Source organism: Corapipo altera, unplaced genomic scaffold, assembly GCF_003945725.1.
Source record: "Corapipo altera isolate COAL_440 unplaced genomic scaffold, ASM394572v1 75, whole genome shotgun sequence".
Taxonomy (NCBI): Eukaryota; Metazoa; Chordata; class Aves; order Passeriformes; family Pipridae; genus Corapipo; species Corapipo altera.
Window position 1 is genome coordinate 14,971,744 of NW_020884887.1, and position 26,147 is coordinate 14,997,890.

The 26,147-nt window shown below is 44.6% G+C and overlaps 1 protein-coding gene across 1 annotated transcript; it reads left to right on the forward strand.

The window, feature by feature from the left end:
- Position 1: 1 nt before the first annotated feature.
- On the forward strand, positions 2 to 26,147 carry LOC113947193 (solute carrier family 22 member 5-like; the record flags this gene model as incomplete). The annotated part of the gene is made up of 10 exons (XM_027643517.1): positions 2 to 34; positions 8,149 to 8,252; positions 10,767 to 10,921; positions 12,271 to 12,442; positions 13,368 to 13,494; positions 16,491 to 16,591; positions 19,201 to 19,415; positions 20,982 to 21,164; positions 21,609 to 21,744; positions 22,321 to 26,147. Coding segments are annotated over 10 exons (1,314 nt in total), but the record flags the coding sequence as incomplete, so codon positions are not given.

Below are 26,147 nucleotides of genomic sequence, written 5' to 3' on the forward strand. Positions count from 1 at the left end.
CCGGGACGTGTACCGCTCCACCATCGTCACCGAGGTGCGCGGGGATGGGGGGCGCGGGGCTGTCGCAGCTCCGCCTTTGCGGGGGTCCCTGCCCGCACATCGCCCTCCGGCGAGACCGGGTTTGTTTTGAGGGCTTCTGTTCGCTTGCACTTGCGTGAGAAAGAGGAAGGAGTTTTGTACTGTGAGAGTGGTGAGACACTGGAACAGGTTGCCCAGGGGGGTTGTCGATGCCGGGCTGGATAAGCCCTTGAGCATCCCGGTCTAGTGGGAGGTGTCCCCGTGGCAGGTGGGGTTGGGACTGGATGATCCTTAAGGTCCATTCCAATCCCTTAACTTTCTATGATTCTGTGATAAGGAGCCTCCAAAAGCAGCACGTTTCCTTAACCCAGCAGGACTGGTCACTGCAGTAATTGCTGCCTGGTTCGTTAGCATCTGTGCGAGGGGCTGGAGCAGGGTCAGCACCTGGGTTCAGCTTGTTTGGTGTCACAGACATGTTGCTTTGAACTCGGGAGACCAGCAGCGTTTGTTTTCTTTCTTTAAAAAAATAAACGTGGTTGAAGTCATAGAATCATAGAAGGGTTTGGGTTGGAAGGGACCATAAGGACCGTCTCATTCCCAGTCCCTGCCACGGGCAGGGACACCTTCCACTAGCCCAGGTTGCTCCAAGTCCTATCCAGCCTGGCCTTGGACACTTCCAGGGATGAGGCAGCCACAGCTACTCAGGCAGCCTGTGCCAGGGCCTCCCCTCCCTCACAGTTGGGGTCATCCTGAGGTGTGCAAGATGCAGAGGTTGGGGAGCACTGTTTTGGTTTCGCTGTGTCCAAAAGGAACCTGAACTTCTCTGTGTGCCCACAGTGCCTCTGCTTTTGCCATGCCCACTGCTTTGGTCTCCCTGCCAGGACAGGTCAGCACAGATACACCCCTTGAGTCAGCTCTGTGGTCAGGGCAGCCAGTCAAAGCTAAAGCTGTCCTGATTGTATCTCTTGTTTCAGGTGAATGCTGTACAGACCCACAGGTACAGGCTGACTTATGGAAATGGTTTCTGAGGATAACTTTCAGTACGTGTATAGCGATTTTCAGAAGGCTTGGGAACTTTGTATGGTTCCATTGCCTGTTGACAAGTTTGACAGAGCTGGAGCTGTATCTGCCATTATTTCTGGCTTTGCAAAATGAGTTATGGTGGGTGTTTGGGTGGTGATGGGTGTGAGTACTTAATGACCATAAGCTGATGTGGGCACAGAAATCTTCCTCAGGAGGAAGCAGGGGAGAGGAGCCATGGTAGCACAGGGAGGTGTGGAAACCAGGATGCCAGAGTTGTTGGAAATTCAAGCGAGGGCTTCAGTGATTCTGACAAGTGGTGCAAGGCATTGTCTCACCTATTGCTAAAGAACTGCTGTCTTCCTGGAGAGGAAAGCTGCTCGGAATGTCCAGGCCCTGGTCCTCACTGGAATGCACTGTTGAGAAAGGCTGGGTGCTCTTGGGGCAGCGTGGGGCAGTTGGCATCCTCCTGGCCAGTCCTGCTCATGGCTTTTGTTCCCCGTGCCATACTGTAGTGCTAGCCCTGCCTTAGACGTGGTGCTTTGTCTCTTAAACCTTCACTCAGCCTTGGCTTGGTGTGAATTGAATGTCCCGAGCTGTTGGAGCATCGTGCAGGGGTTTCTCAGTGTACGGGAGCAGGAGCTGCTGGCCCTGCCCAGCCTCCCCGCAGCCCTGGCCCGCTGGCTGTGTGACTTGGCAGATGTCCATGGCCGTGGGAGGTAATGTTTGTCTGCCCAGGCATCATGCACCGAGGCAGTATTTTTTTTCCCTTTAACATTAATGTTTCTGAGGGAGTTTTGCAAAAGCCGTGCCCTTTCACATACTTACAGGTTTTCGGTGTTAAACGTGTTTAATTTCTTGGCTTTGTGCTGCTGCTTTTATGGTTAACTAATCTTGTGTTTAGTTGCATGTCTCTAACTTGTTGAATAATCATGAGGACCTTTGTCCCAGATTTCCGTAGCCAACGCTGGGAGGGGGAAGGGGATCTTTTTTTTTTCAAGAAAGCTTTTTGCTGAATCTCTCATGACTTTAGAGGAACCTTGTTTATGGTTTTGGTTTTCGGGGGAGACTTAAAACATTCAGTTCTCTCCCACTTGAAGGGAGGCTTTCTTTTCTCACACAGACTAACAACAGAAGGTTGTTATTAGCCAGTCTTCAGTATTTAGCCAGCTCCAGGGTAACAAAATCCCTTTCTGTCTTTTACTTTTTGAAATGCTGTGGCTCAGGGGATAAGCTTTACTTTGGCTCAAGAAGCCATCTGTGTCATTCTGATTCCTCCATAAGTCCCATAAAAAAAGAATGTAGGAGTAGTAACAGTTGATACATGGTAGTAAAAGGACTAAAGCCAGGAGCAACTAAGGTAAAAGGCCAACTTCTGCCTGTCATGGCTGTTATGGGGCTACACAGAATAACTGGGAATAGAATTGAGCAGTGGAGTTCAGAGCATGAGTGCACTAGAAATATGATATAATGAGAAGGCATTAGATGATACAGCAGTCAGAACACTTCACAGAGGAGTAGTTCTTACTAGTGAACCCTGAACAGACACTGAGTTTTGCATACACATATTCATCCTCCACTCCTAAAAATGTGTCACGTTGTTCATCAATTGAAATCAGCTCAGTGCAGGTGGCACACAGCCAGAGCTGGATGTTTTGTGTCTGTTTTGCTGTTAGCAGGCTCTAGGGACTGTTGGCTTTTGCAGGGGAAGGGTGCCCGTGGTGGGAATTGCTGGGTGCCCAGAGGCTGATGCAGGGCTGGCAGGGAGAGTCTGGGGCAGACAGAGGTTGCCATCCCCCGCTCCCCAGGGATTCCAGTGCCCCGTTGTGCTGTTGGACCCCAGTCTCTGGAGATCAGTGGGTTATGCCAGACCCTCAGGAAGCAAGGGGAGGCTGCAGCAGTGTCATCTGGAAGGACTCGAATGGGCTCTGTGGCACAGCTGGTGAACAGAGGTATGGATGCTCACTCTCTGTTGGAAGGCAGAGGGATGTATTGTTTTGCTTTACCAAAATAAAAACAGAGGCCTATGCTAGGCATTGTAATTTACAGAGTCACAGAATCACAGAATGGTTTGGGTTGTGATGACCTGATTCCAGCCCCTGTGCCAAGGCTGGGACACGCTCACGAGCCCAGGCTGCTGCAGGAGCAGAGCCAGCAGCTGAAGTGCAAATCATGCCCATGTCATCCAGGTCCAGCTCTCACCCAACTCTTCATTAACATCAGTCATCTCCATTGTTTCTCACCTTGTAAAATAGGTGCTTTCTCTTCACAGTTGTAGGTTAAGATCTCACTGTTTTTCTGGCTGAAGTTCATATTGATAACTTCTCATCCCCTGGAGTTAATAAAGCTGTGGTGATTTGCAGGTACAAAATCTTAGTGTTACTAGTCTTGTCAGAAGAAGGGAAAAAAGTCTAGTTTTCATTTAATAAGTAAATGTGAAAGTCTCACAGATCTTTTAAGGTATTTCTAAAATGCTGTGGTTTTCAAGGTGTGATTTAAGAAGCACATCATGCAGGAATGTTCAGAATTGTACAAAGTACAGATGTTTCTAACCTTGCAACATAAAATAAGATTAGTATTGTTAAAGAATGATAGGCCTGTGGTTGATGATGTTAAATGGAAACAGTGCTCTTTCAGTGGTACCATGGACAATTAGTGACAGGATTATGTTCCCTTCGTGTCATCTTTACTTGTAGATTTGAACTCAGCTCGTGTTTCTCAGTGGTTGATGTCACTGCCCCATTTCTTTTTTCTCCAGCCATCTAAAAAACGTGTTGTATGGGGAACAGTTCAGTTTCTGCACTGGAATTATAAAATATTTGGCAATTTCCTTCCTGTTCTATGCAAGTTTTATCTCTGTAAAAATTTAAAACAACTACGGGGGGAAAATTAAGCAGAATGTGTATTTTGTAGATACAGACTTCTGTTTACTTCAGATAATAAGCTTTAATGTAACATCTAGAGCTTCTAAGTATTTGGAATATACAAATGTTTTTTGAGAGGAAAGGGTGTTTAATAACACTCATAGCTCTCAAGTAAGCAGAGAATATTTATATGGATACAAACAAGACCAGATTCTGAATCAAAGGTTGTTAAGTACTTGGTTGTTAGACTGAGATTTTTTTGAAGAACCTGCTTCTACTTGCTGAGAGAAGCAAGTGGAAGGAGAGAGTACAGGATATTGGCTTAGCTTCAAAAATTCTTGCTAACATGTTGATCTTTAAAAAGAAAATATTAATACATGGGATTACCCACTTAATTCTTCAGTCATGTGTGTTACTCTCAGCAGGACAGGAAAACAGTTCAAAAAAATAAAGGAGTGGGAAGGTATGATTTCTTGTAGCTATAAAAATTCCTTTTCCTATAAGGCTTTTCCTTTTAGGACAGGAGTGTAATCGTCAAGTGAGGCTCTTGAAGCTTTTGTGCTTGCCATAGCCCAGCTTTGTTTAGGGTTCTTATGGTGGCATTAGGAAAGTTGAATGTTCCTGTGGTGGAGCAGTTCTCTATACTGAGAAACATGCTTTTTTCAAGTAAGGTCCTTCTTTATCTTTCCAAGCATATTTGGTAGTGGTGTGTGTTTGGTATATACTGTAATGCAACAGCTTTTGATGTTTTGGAGAGCTACCCTATAACTAGACTTGCAATTTGCATATTACAGTGCATTAAAAATACTGGGTAAAATTTATGCTTAAACCAGTTTTATGCTTAGGTAGGATAGGCATCTTGATATCAGCAGTTAAGATTTTATTATGTCCTGTTTAGCCATCTCTTTTGGGATGGTATATTTGCAGTGAGAGTGCAGCAGGATATGGGATCTGCACCGAGGTCTCGATGAGAGGCACAGTGGGATTTACTGTCAGTAATTCATGAAGTGCCAGCTCTCCTGTCGAAGTACAAAAATCACAAAACATCAGCCCAAAAATAGCTCCAGTGTGAGGAAGAAGAGAAGTTTAAACTGCAACAGAGGATGTCCCAGAGCTGTAACAAAGCCGAGTGGGGATGCTCAGTGCTGCTGGGTGCCCATGCAGAGCAGCTCATGCTTTGCCAGGGCAGCAGCTGCTCTTTGGAAGTGGAATGTTTTCCTCCTGTTTGGAGCCCAGACACCTTGCTGAGGTTAACCTTAGCTTCTTCCCTGGGGCAAAGGCTGTTACAGCTGGCAGGCCAGTTCAAAGGATACTGAGAAGTGAAAAGAGCACGTGACTTTAGAGCACTGGGTGTCCAAACAGCACTGCCAGCAGCAGGGATTAATCAGGAACCACTCCTGGGATGCTCCCTCTGTGCCATCCCCCTCTGTGCCACGCTGGCCTCCACCAGTGATGCTTCAGTGACTTCCTCTTGGACAATGGGCACCTGAGGGAAGGATATGGTTGCAGAATGGTCCTGGCAGGCTGATGCTGTCATCACTGGCAAGCAATGTAGTAGACCTTGTTGGTGAGTCATTAAAAAGTTGAAGACTTCATCATTTATTTACTGGGGCAAAGGGTAACAGACCTCAAAATCCCTTTGCCTTAATTGTCGTGGAGTGTAAATAACTTGGATTGCACAACTGAGGTAGTTCTCCTTTGGAAATTTGATGTTGAAGTTAACTCTTGTGCCTGGTTTAAGTGATCTTCAGCATAACAGCTCCTCACACTGTCACAGAGAGGACAGAAAAACAAGCTGGTAATCATTGCCACGTTTGAATGCCCAGTATGTTTGCACCTGCCAGTGCAAGAAGCTTTTGGCAGAACTGTGCTAAACATTTTGATACCATGACCTTTCCCAGGAAAGGTCTCTACCTCAGTAGTCTGAAGGAAATGTTTGTTACAGGGCACAAACAAACATGTAAGTGACTGGAAATCCAAATGTTGTGCAAGCCTTGTGCCAAAGTGCAGGGGGTAGGGCAGATGAAAGGAGAGGGTGAACTCACAGGCACAGGCTGAGCAGCAGGAAAGGAATGACTTCTTTAGCAGTGACAGACTGATAACCAAGGCAGTTAGATTTTGGTTCTGTTATTGAGCATGTCTGACTCCAGTAGTTGATACAAAGATGGCTTTTTGTGAGTAGGCGAGGCTTTATAAATGCAGGATTTGTTTCTGTGATATTTTTTTCCTGGTGTTATCATATGAAGGCATATGATAATCACTGAAACCTTTGGCCGGTATAAATTTGATAACAGTCATTTGCTGCATGTTTTCAAGTTGCCAGGTATATTTTGCTGAAGCTTCCTGGCTGGCTTAGCCTCTGTGGTCATCACAGAATGGCTCAAACTTTCTTTCATCTATAATGAAGCACAGCTTTTGTTGAATAACACAGATTTAATTATAAACGTTGATTACAGTTCTTGATCCACATGATATTGATAACTATGGTAAGTTCAGTTCCTTAACATGAGTAGGATACATTTGTTCTCACATAAGAAAGCCACAGTTCTGGAAGGCTCCCCTGTAATGATGCCTGGTTGGTGGGATCAGGCATTGTGGGATGTGCTGGCACTGTGTTGAATGCTGGGACCTGAGCTTCAGGTGCTGTGAGGCTGGAAGGGGTTGGGGAGCAAGGGAGGAATAATATCGAGGGTTAGGAAGCCTGATAGAAGGAGACATTTTTTTTTTCAGACATGAGACCACAAGCAGATTTATCAATGGAGAGGTTAGGAGATTACTTGAATGCAGTTACAAATTGGAAAAGGTGCATTTTGACCTTAAAAATAACGATGATGAGATGAAAGGGCTGGCAGCTGAAGTCCTACAAATGCCCACGAGAGTGCAGCCTGTGTGAATGGCCATAATTCATCTCCAGAACAGTTCCCAGTTCTCTCTGAAAACTGGATGCTGTTCCATGACAACAGCTCAGCTGTGTTTTGGTGCAGGGATCTGGGAGTGGAAGGCCATTGCTGGTGTTGTTCATCCTGTGCATAGTTTTTAGTGATCCTCCAGCCTTAAAACACAGACCAGGATGTAGTTGCAGTGTGACTGTTAACAGGCTGTGAGGTTCCTGGAGTCAGAGGTTCCGTGCTGAGGACACGGGGCTGGCAGGGAGTGAAACCCCCCCATTCCCACTGCAGGACCAGGGATGGGCTGGATGGGGGAGCTGGGACATGGAGCAGCTGCATTTCTTATGGAGCAAATCAAAGCACTGATGGGAGTTCCAGTACAAATTGAAAGAAACTATGCTTAATTATTTGTAATTGGGGGACAAGAAGGATTAATTTTTGGGGTCAGGGCAAATATTTTCATTTCAGCCTTTTTACTGCAGATTAAAACCTAAAAGTTTCCATCCCTAAAATATCGGATGAGGGGTGGGGCAGGACTGGGAGAGCTCTGGGAACTCCTCCAGTCACAGCATAGCTGTGAAGGAGGACTGGAGGCATCCCTGCTGGGTTTTGTCCTTTCTTCTAATATTTATACATTTTCCCCCCAGATAACCAAAATAAAACTAAGACTCTTTTAATAATAACTCTTAGTGTAGATAGAAAAATAACACGAGTGCTGTTTCAAAAACATCAGACTGAAATGGGTATGAGATTGGAAACCATTGCAGTCTTCATTCAATAAATATTTTCTTTTGTTCCTCTTTTTTGTTTGTTTTTTTTTCCGAAATCTTGGTTTGTTTGGTGTATGTTTCAATTTGTATTCAGAATTCTAGTTGAGGTTAGTTAGGTTACCAGTGAAGAGTGAACAGTCTCCTGTCTCTCAAAACCACATTAAAATGTAATAGAGGCTTTTTCTTTCTATATTCCTGTTTCTGTAGTTCAATTTCTCTTAAATTAGGAATGTGAGTTTTTAATGGAACATTGCTATATGCAGGGAATTACAGTTAGATGGGATATTGGGAAGGAATTTTTCCCTGTGAGGGTGGGGAGGCCCTGGCACAGGTTGCCCAGAAGCTGTGGCTGCCCCATCCCTGGAAGTGTCCAAGGCCAGGTTGGATGGGGCTTGGAGCAACCTGGGATAGTGGAAGGTGTCTCTGCCTGTGGCAGGGGGTGGGATGGGATGAATTTTAAGGTCCCTTCCCACCCAAGCCATTCTGTAATTCTGTTCTCACTCCTCCCAAAACCAGCTCAGCCGAGACATTTAGGAGGGAGGGGAAATCCTGTTTATTAAAAGACTTTCATATTCTCTCTCCCTGCAGTGGAATCTCGTGTGTGACAACGACTGGAAGGGACCCCTGAGCACCTCCCTGTTTTTCGTGGGTGTCCTGCTGGGATCGTTCATATCAGGACAAGTCTCAGACAAGTAAAGTATATACACCAGAGCTGCTGGCTCTTTGTTTGAGTCTGGTTTGTAGACACTTCTTGTATGTCAAGTTTCCTATAAGTGTCTTTCTGCAACTCCTAACACGTGTCTGTTCTGTGACTGTCTAACCTGAGTCTACACAGAGTGTGTAGAGAAACGTCCTGAACTAGAACAAAATGTTACAAAGATTATTACTGGGTGTTACCTTTATCTGTTTGTTTTTGCAATGAAATCACTCCGGAGCAAACTGGTTTTATGCCAGAAAACAGGTGTAGGAGATAAGTTTTATCTGGAAAAATCAGATCAGTGACATTCTCTCCTATTTACTTTGGACTGTGTTTGGAGGGATACCTGAAGATTGTTTTCCTTTGTTTTTTTAAGTCAAATTTAAAACTTTTGCTTTATAAACACACGTAGCTTCTCTTCCTCCTCATCAAATACATCATCTAAGTCCAGTGATCTGCATTTGTGGAAGCTGCAAAGCATGAACGTTGTTCAGCTGCGCTCCAGAGAAGCAAGGCTTCCTTGTTTATTAGTACAAACATTAAAAAAAAGGAAGACAACATTAATTTTTGTGATGTTGACACGTGTTTAGGTTTTGGGGTTTTTTGTAAAGCTTGGTTTTTCTTATTCTCTCCCTGGGATTTGCTGTGCAATGCACGGTGTGCTGTCTTCCTGATTCCCAGAGAACGATATGTGGTCCTTTAATTTGCTGATACTTGCGGAGTTTTTGCTTCACTGAAACATAATCTTTATGCCACAAATCTTGTAGCATCATTTAAGGCCTTTGCATAGTTTCCTGCCCACCAGATTTGACCAGTCTTTGACCTCAGAGGTAGGGATCCTTGAAAATCAGCCAGCCCTCCTGGACTTCTCTCCAGAGCTGTATGCCATGGGATTTTTCCAAGCAAATCCATGGTCAGGCCAGCGTTAGCTCTCCCTGTGCTCCTGCCTTCTGCCTTGTTCCTCCCCTCGGGATCCTGCCCTTCCCCATGGCACAGCACAGCTGTGGTGCTGCCAGCCTTCACATCCCCAGACAGTTCTGCCCTGTTTGCAAGCCCGAGGTCCAGCAGTGTCTCCCTTTGCCAGCTCCTCAGCCACGTGTTGGAACATTGGCATTGATGAGCTCCAGAAACCTCCTGGGCCTTGTCCTTGTCTGTGCTGGAGTGGTTGAAGCCCCCCGATGGCCAGTGCCTCTGGACACGAGGAGGTTTGCTGTGTTCCTCTGCAGTGGACACCCACAGCCCTTCCCTGTTGGCTTCCCTGCCAATCCCAACCCATAAGCTCAGCAGGCTGCTCATCCACCCCCAGGCAGAGCTCTCTGCCTTCCAGCTGCTCTCCCATGTGAGGGGCAATTTCCCCCCTTCACTGTGGGGAAGTCTCCCACCACTCCATCCTGGCACTGCCTCCAGGCTCAGGAGCTTCATTCCCAAGAGCTCCTTGTCTGCTGCACGGATGCCGAGTGTGTCCCACAGTGTCTGCCTGGCAGGGGAATCAGGAGCTGTTCTCCTGGTGACCCAGCAGCTTCCCACCCTCACACTCCGAGGAGTCTCCTTCTGCAGCTCCTTCCCGTGGTGGCACAGATCCTCATGGATGCAGGAGAGGAGGCCATGGGCAGGAACCTCATGGCCAAGGGCTGCTCCTCTCCAGGAGGAGGACGCTCCAGGGAGGTGTGTGCAGTGTTCTGCTGCCCCCATCTACTGCACACAGTCCTGCAGCCAGCCTGAGGCATGGAGAGGGACAGAATACTTTGGGGAGTCTGTTCTTGGTGTGTTGTGACCCCCCTGAGCTCGTGGCACCACTGCAGAGCTCCAGGCTGGGTGGGGTTGTGTGACCCTGCCCTCAGCATGTCCTGCCCCAGTGCTGTGGGGCTGCCTGGGCCGGGACATCAGCAGCGACTCTGGATGGGATGAGTTTGGTTGAATTTCTTTTATCTTTGTTTTTGTTTGTTTTTTTTTTCCTAATACTTCATTGATAGACATTCCAGAGTCCCTCAGTTTGGTTCATGTTTAAACCAAGTGGAATGGAGATTGCAGCATGGGATCACTGACAGCTAATAGCATTTTGCAAACCTGAGTTTTACCTCTCTTCCAGGAACTTTCCATCATTTTTTTTTTTTTAACATGCTGATCTGTGTCATGGACTGTGTGCTCCTTGGAGCTTTGGATACTCTTGCATTTTAAATAATTTGCTCCTGATGATTTGTCTCTGTGCCCATCCTGTCAGTAAGAAAGGAATAGTGTTCCAGCACGTAGTTAAAGACAACTTAATTAGCAGCCCTTGCAATATTTCTCTTGGCCAATGATTTTTTTTTTTTTTTAATGTATTTAGAATAGTTTTGCCTGTGTCACATTTCCTGAACCTCTGGTTTTTGCAGAAGTTTTGTATCTCCTTAACTGTGCTTATAAGTAAACTTACTTTTCTGTTTCTGAAGATTTCATTCGTGATGTTGTGTAATCATCTCTTTTTTTTTTTTTTCCCTTTTCTTTCTTTTTTTTAATCTGTCCATGGAAGGTTTGGCAGGAAGAATGTGCTGTTTGCAACTCTGGCAATGCAGACTGGCTTCAGCTTCATACAGGTCTTCTCTACCAGCTGGGAGATGTTTTCAGTGTTGTTTTTGCTGGTTGGCATGGGACAGATATCTAACTACGTGGCAGCATTTGTTCTTGGTATGAAAGTCCTGCTGGGCACAGTATGTGTTCTTTCATCTTGTGCTTTTCCTGCTCCTTTTCAATACTAGCTTAGGGTTGATTTGTTTTGCCAAGCAACACTGTTAAGAGTGTGGCCTCACCATGCATGGATAATTTGTCGTCTCCTTGAAAGTTTCCAGTTGATAGAAGTGGAATTTGAATTAATTCTATGGTTTACCATTCTAAAAGAGTCAAAACCCCAGAAACTGATTATTTGAAACAAAGCCAATCTTCTAGTTGGAGAGATAAGACATGTGAGATGTGATTTTTTGGAGGTTGGAACTAGATGATCTTTAAGGTCTCTTTCAACCCACACCATTCTATGTGATTCTATGATTTTTCAGGGATTTCTTTTGTCAGTTTTGGGGCCTAAATACCTATTTGATTAAAAAACTTGCAAAAGAACAAAAGTAAATTTTTATAAAGTCTCCTTTAAACAGCCTATAGTAAAAATGTAAATCTCATCATGATACTTATTTCATATGCTCTCAAGTTGACTAAGACTATATTTGTTGATGGGAATTACCTTATGAATTACCTTATGAATGTGAGATTTAAAAAAAAAATTAATGTTACTTGCAGTGACCTCACTGTCCAGGGTACAAAATGGTGGCAAGAAATTCCTTTTGGGCCAAGGAAGGCAAGTTCAGGGGTGAAAGCAGTGCTTGGCTAACCTCACTGCACACAGCCTGCTGCAGCTGCTGGAATCTTCTTTGATTTCCATGGAAACAAGGAAGATTAGCTTTCTTTCTGTGTCTCTTGATTTGCAGGTTCCAAAACATTTCAGAGGGGGTCATCAACCCCTGTTTGTGCATTTAATCCCCCTGCCAGCAGCCTGGCCTTTGTTAGTGATCAACATGAATTCCATATGTGTGCCCCAAAAGACTGTGAGGTTTTTTTGGCTGTCTTTTAGAAGGTGATACAGGTTGGGAACTTCTGAATTATTCTTTCAAGAAGCTGGTCACTCTCCATAAGCTGTGGAGGATGCTGTGGTGATCAAGCTATGGTTTACTGTTGAGAGTGTTTTGTGGGTGGTTTCCGTTCCTCAAGTAAAATGTGAGATTCTAAAAAGATAAAATTGTAGAAATATGAGCTACAGAAATACAATGTGGCCCAGTTCTCTTTGTTTTATACACAGAATTACCTCAGTTGATGCAGGATCACTGCATGAAGCAGCTCTGGGGTGCCTTAAACCTGGATGGCAGAGCGCTGTGCTCTGCCCCTCTGCAGTGCAGTGCATTCCCAAGCCCATTGCTGGGGTACTTTTGTTGGGTTATTTGGTTGCTATCAAGTTAAAATGCTATTCTTCCCTCTGCTGTTTTGAACAGGCACAGAAATTCTTGGCAAATCAATCCGTGTGTTGTTCTGCACCCTGGGGGTGTGCATATTTTATGCATTTGGCTACATGTTGCTGCCACTCTTCGCTTACTTCATCCGGGACTGGCGGATGCTGCTGCTGGCACTCACCCTGCCCGGGCTGCTCTGCATCCCTCTCTGGTGGTGAGTATCCCTAACTCACAACACTGCAGTCTCTGTAAGGCCCTGCATGCAGATTTTTAGCATCCAGACTGCGAGCCAGTGAAATTCAGGAATGGGTAGGTGAAGAATGGATGTTGTGTCCTTTCCCCTCACAGTCGTTTTGCTGTCAGTCCGTGGCTTTGTGCGTGATCTGGCTGATGCCCAAAAAGCCTGCTCTTCATTTTCGGTAGCTTTTATAAAATTAAATGCAAAGAAAACAAAAAAAAAGTCAATAAAACTCATCCTATGCACCAGCTGAAATCCGTGGGCTGTGGTCTGAACTGAGGGCAGAAGCAGAAACCACTGTCTGGGAAGCTGGGCATTGGTAGGGTGACACAGATATGACAAACTACTCAACAGGACTTGCATGTTTTCTTCCCTAGTTGATAAAATACTGCTTTTGGGTGGCATGTGAAGCTGCAGTAGCCCACATGGGGGTGGTGTTCCTTCACTTCCACTCGCGTTGTGTTTGTGATCCCATCCAGGTTCTTACGCAGCTGAATGACTGGTGAATTCTGCTCTGACTTGCCTTTCTGTGACAGGATTTGCAGTTACTAAGTTTATATGTGTTATTCTCTAAGGATACATTTTTAATGTACAGCGTGCTGCTTGTGTGTTCACGTTTCTGAATTTCTTTAATTGAACTGTTTTCCCATACTTTGAATGTTTGGATTGCTCTTTTTTTCTGAATCATTGCTAATTCCTTCAGCATTTCTGAAATCCATAAAGCCATGCTAGTCTGCTCTTGTTCAGTAGTCTAGTCTGCTCCTGTAAATCTGATTTCTGTTGTCACTGCACTAATTCCTGCAAGATGTGGCATGTTTTGAGATCAACAATGTGTGTGTTGGTGCCTGCAGCAATGCTTTGTGTGGAACTGCAGCCTTGTTGTTCTGAACCTTCTCTGCAGGGTCATTCCAGAGTCTCCACGGTGGTTGATCTCCCAGGGAAGGTTTCAGGAGGCAGAAGACATCCTCAGAAAAGCTGCAAAAACTAATGGCATTACAGCCCCAGATGTCATATTTGACCCTAGTGAGGTAAGATTCATTTAGCACTCCAGGTGTTTGCTGGACTCTGTGTAAAGGGATTAATTTCCAGGAAGATGAATGGAGTTGTTCCTGCACTGTATTATGTGCTTCTCAGATGGGTGAAAAATCATCCTGTTCTGCTGAAAAGCAGAATACCCTTTCCTTTCTTCATTAAGATTTGCGAGGCCTTTGCTGTCCCATTCACATGGGGATGCCAGCACGCTTTCCAGTCCAAGCATCTTTTGATCCAGTTTACAGCCACCTTTTTCCTTTTAACTCTATTTTGGGGAGGAAGATAATAATTTTGAGGTACCTGTTGTTTAGTCATCTAAATACTTGTGCCAAACAGACTCTATGCTTATTCAGTCAATAATATAATTCTATAGAAGTCTAACACAGGACTAATCCTGACCTTCTTATGGTACTTTTTTCCCTGGATTTTCATTAGAACACATCTTTTTCCTTTTTTTTTCTTCTTCTTCCTACTCATGTTGTAGCCATGAAAACTCATCCATTGCCAGCACTGCAGCAGGAGAACAGAAAATAAGCTCTGGCTCCAGCATCTGCCTAAGGTCACTGTTCCTGGAATCCTCTCTGTCTCATTCTTAGAAAGAAGCAGTGCTCTGTTTGCTGTGTCTGAATGGGGCTGGACTGTGAAGCAGCAGAAGGCAGGGGCAAGAGTAGGGATGTTGTCTTAGGAAACACTGGACAAGGGGAAATGCTGACATTGCAGCAGCGTGGGCTGGAGTATGTGGTGCTTATTTACAGATAAATCATTGCACATCAGCTTTCAGAAACATATTAACATTCTGACAGTCAAAGGGAAATGAGCTCAATGGACAGATGCTGTTTAAATGCAGAACTCCTGTCCATCTCTTTACTTTTTTAGGGAAAAGTAATGCTGTGGCCAAAAGATCTGTGCAAAACTTCATCAGTGGTGTGTTTATGCTGTTCTTGTGTCTGCTTTCTGCAGGGCTGGAAAGCAGGAGGCTCACAGCCCTCTAGGGTTTGGGAAGCATGTTTATGCTGCAGAGAGGTTCTCAGAATTTCGGCTGGCCCTTTGCCCTTGTGCATTTATAATGTGAGTTTGGGACGGAGGAGCAGCCCAGGCTCATGTTTGGAGTGTCCCTCAAACCTCTGCAGCTGGAGTGCAGAATTCAGACTCCAGAGGTTTGAAACCATTGAGGTCCAGCAGGTGACTGGTCACAAACCAGCTGCAGAGCAGAAATAGGGCCTGGTTGGTTGAATTATCCCCTGTGAGGGAGATACAAGTGTTTGGATGATAGGTTTAATTTCAAACCACCATTTTGCCTTCCCTGCCCTTCTCATTGCTTCTTGTTCTAGCCTGTCCTGGTAAGGATTGTGTTGTCTGTTTATCCAGCTCCTAAAAGGCAGAGTCCCTTTTCCTCATCAACTGACTCCAAATTTTACTGTTCTTGGTTTTGTTTTGTGGTTTGCTTGAGGTTTCTCTCTCCTTTTTTTTTTTTGGGGGGGTGTTCTTGTTTCTTGGCAACAAATAGTGGCAAGATGGGAGAGTGCTTAGGAAAGATCATGTGATTTATGAGAAAGGGCTGTGAGTGACTGCAGTTTGTGTGATGTAAGTTTGGTTTCAGGCAGAGTGAAAGCTATCATAGGTAAAGAACTGTTTGCCTTTTGTAGAAAATGGGATTTATGAAAGCAAATACACTGAAATTTGCCATGTACCAGACTACTACTTCATCCTCCAGATCTTCAGAACCGACTATCACTTAGAGAGAATTTTCACCTGGCTGCAGGGGTCACACAAACTCCATGTTGCTTTATCAGAGTTGATGGAATTTGTCCTCTTAAATCCCCTTTTCCATATTCTGAAAAATCTCTTCTTTGGTCCCCCTTCTTAGGGGTCTAAATTAAAGTCCCAGTTAAAAAAAAATTAATTCTTCCCTTTTTTACAGTCTTACCAAGCACAAAAATTGTTCTCATGCTTCATGGATGAATATCCTTGCATTGTTTACATAGAAGTGGTTTTATGTTGAGGAACTGGAAAGTTTAATGGGGAAAGGAGAAGTTTGTTGTCTTTTTGTTTATGTTCTTAGAAGATGACCTCAAAATCAGACTGGATAATGATGGGCACTCTTCAGCTCTTAGCCGGTTTGTCTCAGTTTTAATAGTGCTGTTAGGTCCAATATGAGGAGTCATTAACTATCTCTGTTCTGCTGTGGTTTAATCTCGTTATTTGTTGTAACATCTGCAGTAGAATAGAGGACAGTTTATCACTTTATTTGCAGGTCTTTGAAGACCATTCTGTGCCCTTGGTCTTCTGGCCCTTAGGCTAAACACACCCTCTCCTTTTTTTTCCAATGTCTCACCATCCCCACTGCTCCCTTGTCTGAGTGCAGTTCATTTGCCTGATTCTCAAGGTGCAGTGCTCAAAACTGGACATAAGAACCATGTCAGTAGTGACATATGAATCATGAATTAATGCTTTATAATTCAAGCAACAAAAACCAGTTGCTTTGTGAAGCCCGAGGCAGAGAAAATGATTGCTATGCAATCCCAGAATATGCTGAGCTGGAAGGATCATGCAGTCCAACCCTCAGCCCTGCACAGGCCCATCTCCAAGAGTCACCCCCTGTGCCCCAGAGGATCATCCAAACCCTCCTGGAGCTCTGGCAGCCTTGGGGCTGTGCCCACTGCCCTGGGGAGCCTGGGCAGTGCCCAACCACCCTCTGGGGGAAGAACCTTGGCCTGAGATCCAACCTGAGCCTGCCCTGACACAGCTTTAATCCTGTTACTGGTCATGAGAGTGAAGAGTTTCAGTCCAAATTTTAAGTGACTTTGAATTAAGGAGGAGCTTCTACTTTCACAGGCTCTCCCAGTTTATATGTGTTTTGTTAAAAGTGAGGCATCTATTTCAGCATATCAGAATACTGAGGTTTAAGTTGGGGAGGGACTTATTTTCATAATAATTAGTTTTGCAGGAAGTTAAAGTTCCCATGTTTTGTTTGTTGTTTGCTTTTTTACAGCTGCAAGATGTGAATTCCCAGAAGCAACAGACATACACCATTTTGGATCTAATGAGAACCCGAAATATTTTAACTATCACTATTATGTCAGTGCTTATTTGGTAAGCAAGTGTGATTCAGGAGTATGTAACTTTAAGGGATTGTAAAGAGATAGGGACAAAACCAGCTCAAAAATCAATGACTTGCTGGCTGAAACAACAAAGTTGTGGTTACATGGGTTCTTCACCTCAGTGACAGTGTAGAAACACATCTGGATTGTTGTTCCTTTCTGAAGTAGTCAGGCATATCCTGAACTGAGTGAGAATTGGATCAGCTGGCAGTGATGTGTGGGAATTCTGCCTGGTCCTGGACCTCAGGGAATGCTCTTCTCACTGTAACAGAGTCTTCTAGAAGAATGAGTCATGCCCTACCCCCCTCAGAGAACTTCTGCCCAGAGGTCTGAACATGGTGCTTTCCGTCTCTTTTGTACTGGTTCTTAAAGGGATAAAGCTGCCTCTGAAGTTCTAATCTGAGATTTCCCTGGACTTTCCTGCTGTCTACTCTGTCTACCTGCCACCTTCAGCTTGGTTTTTACTGGCTGAAGCCATACTTCATGCTCAAGTGGCATTAAATGGTTGTTACTTTCCTTTACTAGATATCTTGAAAGACAGAAACCAGACAGATAACCTAGAGGCTGCCAGAGGCTGTACAAGTGAGGTTTAATTACTGCATGTACCCAGTGACATAACCAAGAAGGTCCCTTGAGTGCTTTGGAGCCAACTTAAGTCTATTTGCTGCCTTTTTGAAGAACATTCCTGTGCTTTAATGAGGCAGAGCCTTGGAGTTCAGTCCACTGACCTGCCAGCACATACAAGTTGATGTGGCATTTTGGGTCAAAGGATGACTTGGCTAATATTTAAGCCAGATTCTCTGGCCCATCACCAAGCACAATGTCACAAACACACCAAGAAAGGAACCTGTGCAAAAAAACAGCTCAAGGAGAAAAATAATGTTGGTTCTTTGCAGAAATATCAATACAGTGTCTATATAATGTCCTGCCTCCAAGTCCAGTTGCTGACTCTCACCTTTAATTGAAAGTGAGACTGCCCTACTCCTAATCTGCTTGGAGCAGAGCAGTAGCCCCTGGGCACAGCCAGTTTTGCCTGTGTGGTTGTAGAAATCAAATGTTTGAACAGCATTTCTGGTAGGATGGAGCAGCTGAGAGAAGCAGTGACATGGCAGTGTGTATGTAATCCATTCTACTGGATTCAGTAACACAGGCTGAAGGGCTTTTTGCCACATGATAAATGAAGTTTTATGATAGACAGGAAGAGTCAAACACGTGCAGCTGACTTGCACAATCTTACCTCCTCTCACAGACAAGTATTCACTTGGTCAGGCGATTTTTTTCACTACTCTAGCTTGTATGTGAGTTACCTAACCTACTTTTAATTCTTTCCCAAAATATAAAGCATCTTGTTCTGGCTTATAGCACAACTCATGATATACCAACAGTATATTCTGCATTAGGAATTGATAGTGCTTACAAAAAAAGTCTGTAAAAGAGGTTGGCTACAGACAGCACTATGTCACCTTTACATAGTGCTGAGTGTTTTGTTAATTTTGAGTGAGTAACAGGCCTTTAAACTATTTCCTTTGCAGGGCTTGCACCAGGGAGGAGGAGGTTTGGCTCCTTGGCACCCTGGGCACTAAAGTTTTCCTACAGACTGTATAACTGTGTCAGGGTTTGCCAGTGTGATAAACTAAGGCAAACTGCCACCAAAAAGGAATTCCAGCATCAAGTTTATTGTGTATAAAAATAATTCCAAGGAGAGCAGGGTGGGTGTGTTGCACAGTGGTGAGAAAAACACTGCAGAGCTACTGAGAAGAATGGCTTTGGGGCAGGGCACCACAGCAGTGGGGTCACTCCCAGCTCTGTGACCTCATACCTTCCCAGGCACACTAAGAGACTTTAAGCAATTGGACCACGAAGGCTCTTCCCATATGCAGTGAGGAGGAGGAGGAAGAGCACATCTTTTGTCCCTGACCCACTGTGCAGTGCAGTGGTTTTGCTCTGGGTGCTGAAGATGCTGAAGGAGATGAAGTACCAAGTGCTCTGTACCTCACCTTTGTCCCTGCACATGTCCCCATCCAGTGCCTGTTCCTTGTTTACCACGTTACACTTGTTGGTGAAGCTTAACCTTCTCTTCCCAACATCTCCCAAGACACAACAGGGTTTGTGTTCAAGGCCAGTTGTGTGTTTCCCCAAATCCCGTGGAAGCCAGCTCTCGTCTGGCAGAGACACAGTTCAGATGTCAGTGTTCCACCCACCAAGGTCTGTCCTGCTGCACTGACCAGCCCAGGCACCCAGCCATGCCAGCATGATTGGGATGCTGCCCAGCCAGCTTGGGGCATGGCAGGGAAAATCTCAGGATGCCGGGTCTGCCAGGATGCCACACTCCTCCTCTCTGATTTTATACACAAAGCATGGATGGTGATGACCCAGAAACAATGCTCTGCACAAAAATATATTTATATATATTGTTTTAGCTGTCTCTCTCTTGTTTCGGTTCTCTTGTGGTTTTTTTTCTCTTCTCCCTTGGTTTTGTGGGGGGGAGGTAGCTCTTGTGGTGAGGTTTGGAGACTTGGCAGGGAGCCAGCTTCAAACCACCTCACCTGGCCACCTCAGGGACAAGTGAGATCAGTCTGATCCCGTTACTCTTCCTTCCAGGATGATCATCTCCGTTGGCTATTTCGGGCTGTCTCTGGACACCCCCAACCTGCACGGGGACGTGTACATGAACTGCTTCCTCTCGGCCGTGATCGAGGTGCCCGCCTACACCATCTCCTGGGTGCTGCTGCGCAACCTGCCCCGCCGCTACTCCATGGCCGCCGCGCTCTTCCTGGGGGGCTGCGTCCTGCTCTTCATCCAGCTCGTGCCCGCACGTACGGAGCCGTTAGTTCATCTCACGTGTATGGCAGGGGATGTGCAGTACTGGGCACATAGAATCATGGAATCACAGAATCAGCTGGGTTGGAAGGGACCTCCGAGATCATCCAGTCCAACCCTTGATCCAGCCCCGCCGTGGTTCCCAGCCCATGGCACTGATGCCACATCCAGTCTGTCCTTAAAAACCTCCAGGGATGGAGAATCCACCACTTCCCTGGGCAGCCCATTCCAATGGCTGATTGCCCTCTCTGGAAAGAAATTCTTTCTAATATCCAACCTAAACCTTCCCTGGCACAGCTGAAGACCGAGCCCTCTTGTCTTGCTGATGGTTGCCTGGGAAAAGAGACCAACACCCCCCCCAGCTTGCCCCTCCTGTCAGGGAGTTGTAGAGAGTGAGGAGGTCTCCCCTGAGCCTCCTCCAGGCTGAACATGTGGAGGAACAGTCTCCTGAGGGGACTCAGTACAGATATTCATGTCCCATCTTTGCCCCTCCTCCTCGGTCCTCAGTGCTGCTGCACGAGGAGCTCCCACAACATATCATTCAGATACAGTTTTAAAGGTGGGTCATTGACTTTGTGGTCTGTTGGGATTAGTATGGTAGTCCAGTTTTGCCTTTAAAGTACATCCCTGGCAGGATGTCCTGATAAGGTCCAGGTGTAAAACCAAGACTAGACCAACCAGAGTTTAGTCAGAGAGATTACCAAGAGGCTGCAGAACTCACTTCCCAAACTGCTGCCCATGACTTTAGGGCTTGTTTAAAGAGTTACACTCAATGGAGTCATTTTTGTGGAAGCATTTTTGATAAGCAGAGATGCTTGTACTGAATTAGTGTTGACAGCTTAAATAATGTGTGGCAACTGGAAAGGAGGGCCAGGTAACATTTATTAGATCTCAAACCATACGTATCTTTAGATTAAAGGAGTTATGGAGTCAATATAAGGGGAGTGTTGTTGCCTAGGACTTGTTTACAAATCAAAGAGTATACAAAAGAGAATGTGCAACAGCTGCCTTGCTTATTTTATGTGTCCTGCATTCTCCTTTTTCCCTCCTGTCCTATGAGTCAATTGGACAACACTGATATAATCTGTTTTGATTTTCAAATCTAAATGTCCCAGTTAAAGTCAACTCAGCTTCCTATAATAAAGTATTGACTTGTAGCTAAGAATATTAATGAGAAACCAGAGCAGGAAACCAAAAATAACTTGTTTCAAATGTTTTGTTTTGTTCATTTTATTAAGAAGGGATAAATGGCATTGTTTGCAATAGCAGAGATCTGGCCCTTGAAATCTGAAAGGGCCTCAACAGTTCTTGCTCTGTCCTCCTTATTTTTCACTTGGCAGGAAGCCCTGTGCTCAAAAGAAGATGAAAATGTTGATTCCTAGTAATTCACAGAAGAAAAAATTAAAAAAGAATATTGCTTATGTTTGTGGATGTGTACAGGGAAAAAAAAAGACACCAGATCCTGGAGTTAATTAGGCAGGAGTTACACAAACATGAAGGAATGAAGGGATACCATGAACTGCCAGAGCTTTATTAAGTCCTTACTCTTGTTGTGATTTCAGATCTCCGTGCTCTGTCTATTTTTCTGGTGATGGCGGGGAAGTTTGGCATCACATCAGCCTTTTCCATAGTCTATGTTTACACGGCTGAGCTCTACCCCACAGTGGTGAGGAACATGGGGGTTGGAGCGAGCTCCATGGCCTCCAGGCTGGGCAGCATCCTCTCCCCGTACTTCGTTTACCTCGGTGAGTGACCTGCTCTGCTCAGGAGAGGCTCTGGAGACTCACAGTGCTGTTTCCTCAGGAGGGACAGCTCCTACAGCTCCTGCTTCCCACTCCCTTGAGCTCCTCAGATCACATTTATAACAGCATACACTTTGGATGTCAGGCTGTGGTGGGGGTTGCTTGGGCTGGCTTTTAGTGAAAGCATAAATCTTGCATGGCTAAAGCCCTGTACCTTGGTACAGACATTCCCACAGAACCACAGGATGGTTTGGTTGGGAGGGACCTTGAAGATCATCTTGTTCCACCTCCTGCCATGGGCAGGGACACCTCCCACTAGCCCAGGTTGCTCCAAGCACAGTCCAGCCTGGCCTTGGACACTTCCAGGGGTGGGGCAGCCACAGCTTTTTGGGCAATTATCAGAGACTTAGAGCTGATGCTGCCCTTTCCTTTGTTGTGTCCTGCCAGGTGCCTACGATCGATTCCTGCCTTACATCCTGATGGGGAGCCTGACTGTGCTGTCAGGAATTCTGACACTATTTCTGCCTGAAAGCTTTGGGATGCCTCTTCCTGACACCATTGACCAAATGCTGTTGGTGAAAGGGTAAGGATCACCTTCTGACCTTGGCACTCCTCTGCTCTGAGGGTGCCCTTGCCTGGCTGTGGGCAGAGGGAGGGGCTGGTTTTGGCAGCACAGGCAGTGCTCTGTTGAAGATAGGAGAGCTTGCCTGGAATCCTGATCTTCTTCCCAAGTGTGTATGTTTGTATGTGCATCTCTCAGCTCTGAATTTATCATTTTTCTCTGATAGCTTTTAAAAGTACATCTGAGGAATGCACTTTAAAAGTGTGTTGCTTTATCATGGTTTAGGGACACATTGTGGGTTATAATCATTTTAGGTTCTGAAAGTCTTATAAGATGGGGAAGAGCTGAACTCTTCCAATTTAATTCAGCTGACCTAAAAAGGCATTGTGTGTTTGGCCTTTCACCACAGCTCTGGTTGAAGATGACACATGAACACAGATGGGGTGTAAGAGAGGGACTTGTCCAACTGAAGTCAACAGGATATTAAAATTAGGAAGCTGTAATGTCAAAACAGAAATCAGAGGGTTTTTTTTTTCCCAATTCACTCATTTATCTTTAAAGTTATTTTCTCTTTTCTTTCTTTTTCCCACCCCCCAGATTAGAATACAGGCCTGCCTCTGGTAGCACAAGGGATTCCAAGGAGGAAGAAGAGAATCCAGAGATCCTTAAAAGCACAGCTTTTTGATGGACTCCTGTGAGGAATACTTCCTGGTGGACTGAAAGTTAAATGGACTTTCCTTCTAAAATTCATTCTAGAAAGGGCTAGTGGCAACACTTTGTTTCCTGCAGTTTTATCCTTATTTATTAATTTAAGCACTGTGTCCTGTACGTTCTCTTTTTGTATGAACAGAAACACTGCACAGCCTTCAAGGAGATTGTTCAGCCACAGTTGTGCTCATCAGCAGTGCCATGGAGCAGCACCTGGTCAATCCTGTGTAACTTTATGTGTATGGTTCAGCTGAGAGATACTTGAAAATGAGTTCAAGGGCTGGCAGGGTACCTGGGTTCCTCAGTGAACCTCCCCCAGAGCTAATGCACATCAAGAAGTAAAAATTGCCAGAAAAAGCTGCTCATTGCTTTTGATTCCTTGACTTCTGTCTCTGGACAGGAAACTTATTTATTATGGTGAAGGTTATGAGAACGTGCCTCTCTGTGGTCTTACTCAAGTGACTTTGTATGTGCTGAATTTGTTACCAAATTCAGAAAGATGCAAAGAAAGATTTCGAGAGTTAATTCTAACTTGATATGTTTTAACTCAGCACAGACTGAAAGGATTGTCTTGCACAAACTATTTAGCACTGAAGTTTTGCTCACAAAATTCACTTGATTCCAATGCTGGATTTCAACTGTACCTTCTCGGTGAAGTTGTTTACATCTGACCTTGGATGTGGCCTGTTTCCAGGCTGGATTTATTCTAAATAATGCAAAAGGTTTCACCTGTGTGTAGAGGGAGTGGTGTTAGTTTTTGTGGTGAAAGTTTTACGTGTAAATTGTTTTAATGTTCTCTGTGCAATTTGAATGATGGAAACTATTCTCCTGTCTTTGTTCTGTGCTTTTCCCACTGGTGCATGTACACACACACAATTAATATATTTAGTCATAAATTTTTGTGTTAATTATGCCACTGCATTGACCTCATGGTGGAATGTACTGAGAGCAAAATTCAGAATATATTTCTGACCACTGGTTCTCGATCCTCAGTATCAACTGTGTGATTGCTGTGAGGTCTGTTGTTGCACTTAACTTGTGTAATCAGTGAATTGCTTTAAAATTGTTTGAAAAAACCCCAACAAACCCAAAAAACTTGTTGAAAATCTGCCAAGAAGTTGTGGCAGCGCCCTTGGCATTACCTGTGTTTCTCTAAATAACACAATATACAGGTACACACAGTCTCATTTGTGCTGTGCTGGTTGTAGTGTGGCAGATGTGAGTGGTGAAAGGTTTCTGTCTTGTGGCACTTGTATTTTGTTCTGTCTTAATAAACAGCCTAAACCTTTGTAGCCAAAGCCGTCGGGGGCCTTACTGTCCTGCAGCAGCTGTTGGGGAAGTTCTGCATTTTCCTGTGGTATTTAAATATGTAGGTGACATTGGCTCATTCCAGTCTTTGATTAACCAATATCCCAAATCCTGTCCTTGGTGGGAGTGGTGTGTGCCTTGGACTCCTTATCACAGGAACAAGAAAGTAGAAAACACTGTCTAGACTATAGTGGTTTGGTTTGGTTAAATACTCCCTGCCAGTATCTTGAGCTCCAGGATTTGCTCCACTTCTCCTGCATTTTTTCACCTCTTTATTTAGGATTTTGATTTCTGGATGCAGCAGGAAGCTGGCCAATATCACTGGGTCAGAGAATCACGTGGAGGAAAATAATTTTGTTGTAAGTGAACTTTTCCAAGGAAAGAAACAGGAAGGTTGGGGCAGGTTCAGTGTCACTCCTGTTTAGTAGGGCAGCCCTGGGCAGGAGGTTTAAAATGCAGTGTGTGATTTGAGGCTAGTGCCAAAATTGAGAATCTGGATTTTACAAGCCTCACTGCCCATCACAGAACAGCCTTGACATGGGCAAATACATGATAAGAGAGTGCATGTAACAGCCAGTTCCCCTTCCCAAAAACATGACCTGTTCTGGCAGGCTTACACTTTTTTTTGAAATATTCATTACAGACACAAAAGAGTATGTTGTCAAACTCAGTACAGATATTTTTCTTTGTAAACCTTGTCTAGGAACTGTAATGCTGAGAAGCAACTTCTTTTGTATGTGTTGTAGAGTGGTCTGATGACCACAGGAATCTGAGGCAAAACACATTTAGCTGCAACTTCCTTGTAATGAATTTGCCAAAGTAAACACCCATGTCCCATAAGGCTCTTCCTGTAAACAGTTTCACAAAATATCCTGTAATGTCAGACATGTGCCTGCCTGATACACGTTTTAGTCTGGAAATTCCAGTGTCCGGTTAACATCTGACTTAGCTGTAATTTCTTACCCACTGTTCTATCCAAGTATGTGCCTTCAAAGAGAGACTTTTTTCCTTGAATATTTAAATATTCTGATGTTTACTAAAGTTCTTTGTGGGGGTTTTTGTTGTTATTGTTAGTTTGGTTTGTTTTTCTAACTCCAGACAAATTGGGGAATTTCCCATTAGTCATGACTAACAGTACAGAACTCAATGGCAGTTGCTTTGTGTCAAAAAAGAGGGTTTTTCTCTTGCTTATGTTTTTAAAAACATGAAGTCTGAGTCAGAAATGTAGAACATATTTAAAATAGCAGACTGGGTTATTATGTGTTCACTGTTTCATCCTACTCTTATCAAGTTTATTTCTAAAACAAGGATCTTGTTCTAGTGGGTAGGTGGAATTCAGATAACAGGGATCTCCAAAAGAAATTGAGGGAATATTTTAATATAGGTGGGTGATCTGATCCCTGCAAACAAGATGTAGATGAAAGAACCTGATCCAGTCATGGGTAAATCTCAGAGCTTGGTCAGTGCTGGCAGCAGGTAAGGTTTGCAGCACAGCCTGGCTGTGGATAAACCTGCAGGATAAGGGCAAAGGGACAGGATTTACCTTTGCAGGAGGAGTTGTGATAAACCTGTGAGCTGGTTGTGTTGTGGGGGAAGATGCACCAGGCTTTGAGATTCAGACTGACCTTACCCAGGCAGTGCTGCCTGGCTGTGCCTGTGAGCTGCTCCCAGCAGCAGTGCAGGTTATCCACTCCCTGCTGCCAGAGAACAATGCACACTGCAGTATCTTCACCAAGGGAAGATATGCCCCCAAGCTGGGAATGAGGATCCTCTCCTTTCCAGCTCTCAGGATGACTTCTGTCATCATCTTGGGCAGGTCAGATAATCCCGTGACTTTGGTTCCTTTGCTTGCAGGTGGCAATGCTGTTAACTCAAAAGGTACCACAGCTCCTTGTGATGCTTGTGCTCCACAGTCAGTATTTATCAGAATCTCTGACTCTTCTGACAGTGAATGTAATGCTCCCACGAGCATCATTTAGTATTTCAGCTTCCAGAATCAGGCAACTTTGGCTGAGTTCTGACACTATTTCCGTGAAGATGTGTGAACTCCTCCCCCCTTTCCAAGTGACCATTCTGGGGAGGAGGAGGGGCTGCATTGCCCAGGGAGTTGGACTGCAATACCTATTTTAGTATTTGTAGAATAGAACCTTAGTCCTGGCAGTTGTAAATTATTTTCTTGAAGCATAGAATCAGCCCACACACCATAAAGCCTTACTTAGAGATGCTTTTGGGAGAACTTTAAACCAGTAATGAACACAGCCTTGTATATAGAAAGGTATATAAATTTCTTCCAAGAATGTAAATATTCCTAGCTGTAACTACATTAATTCTTACCCTAGTTTTTTATAGAGAAATGCTTGTTATTTGTAAAATTCAGAATAAAATCGTATCTGGAATTATCTTTAAAA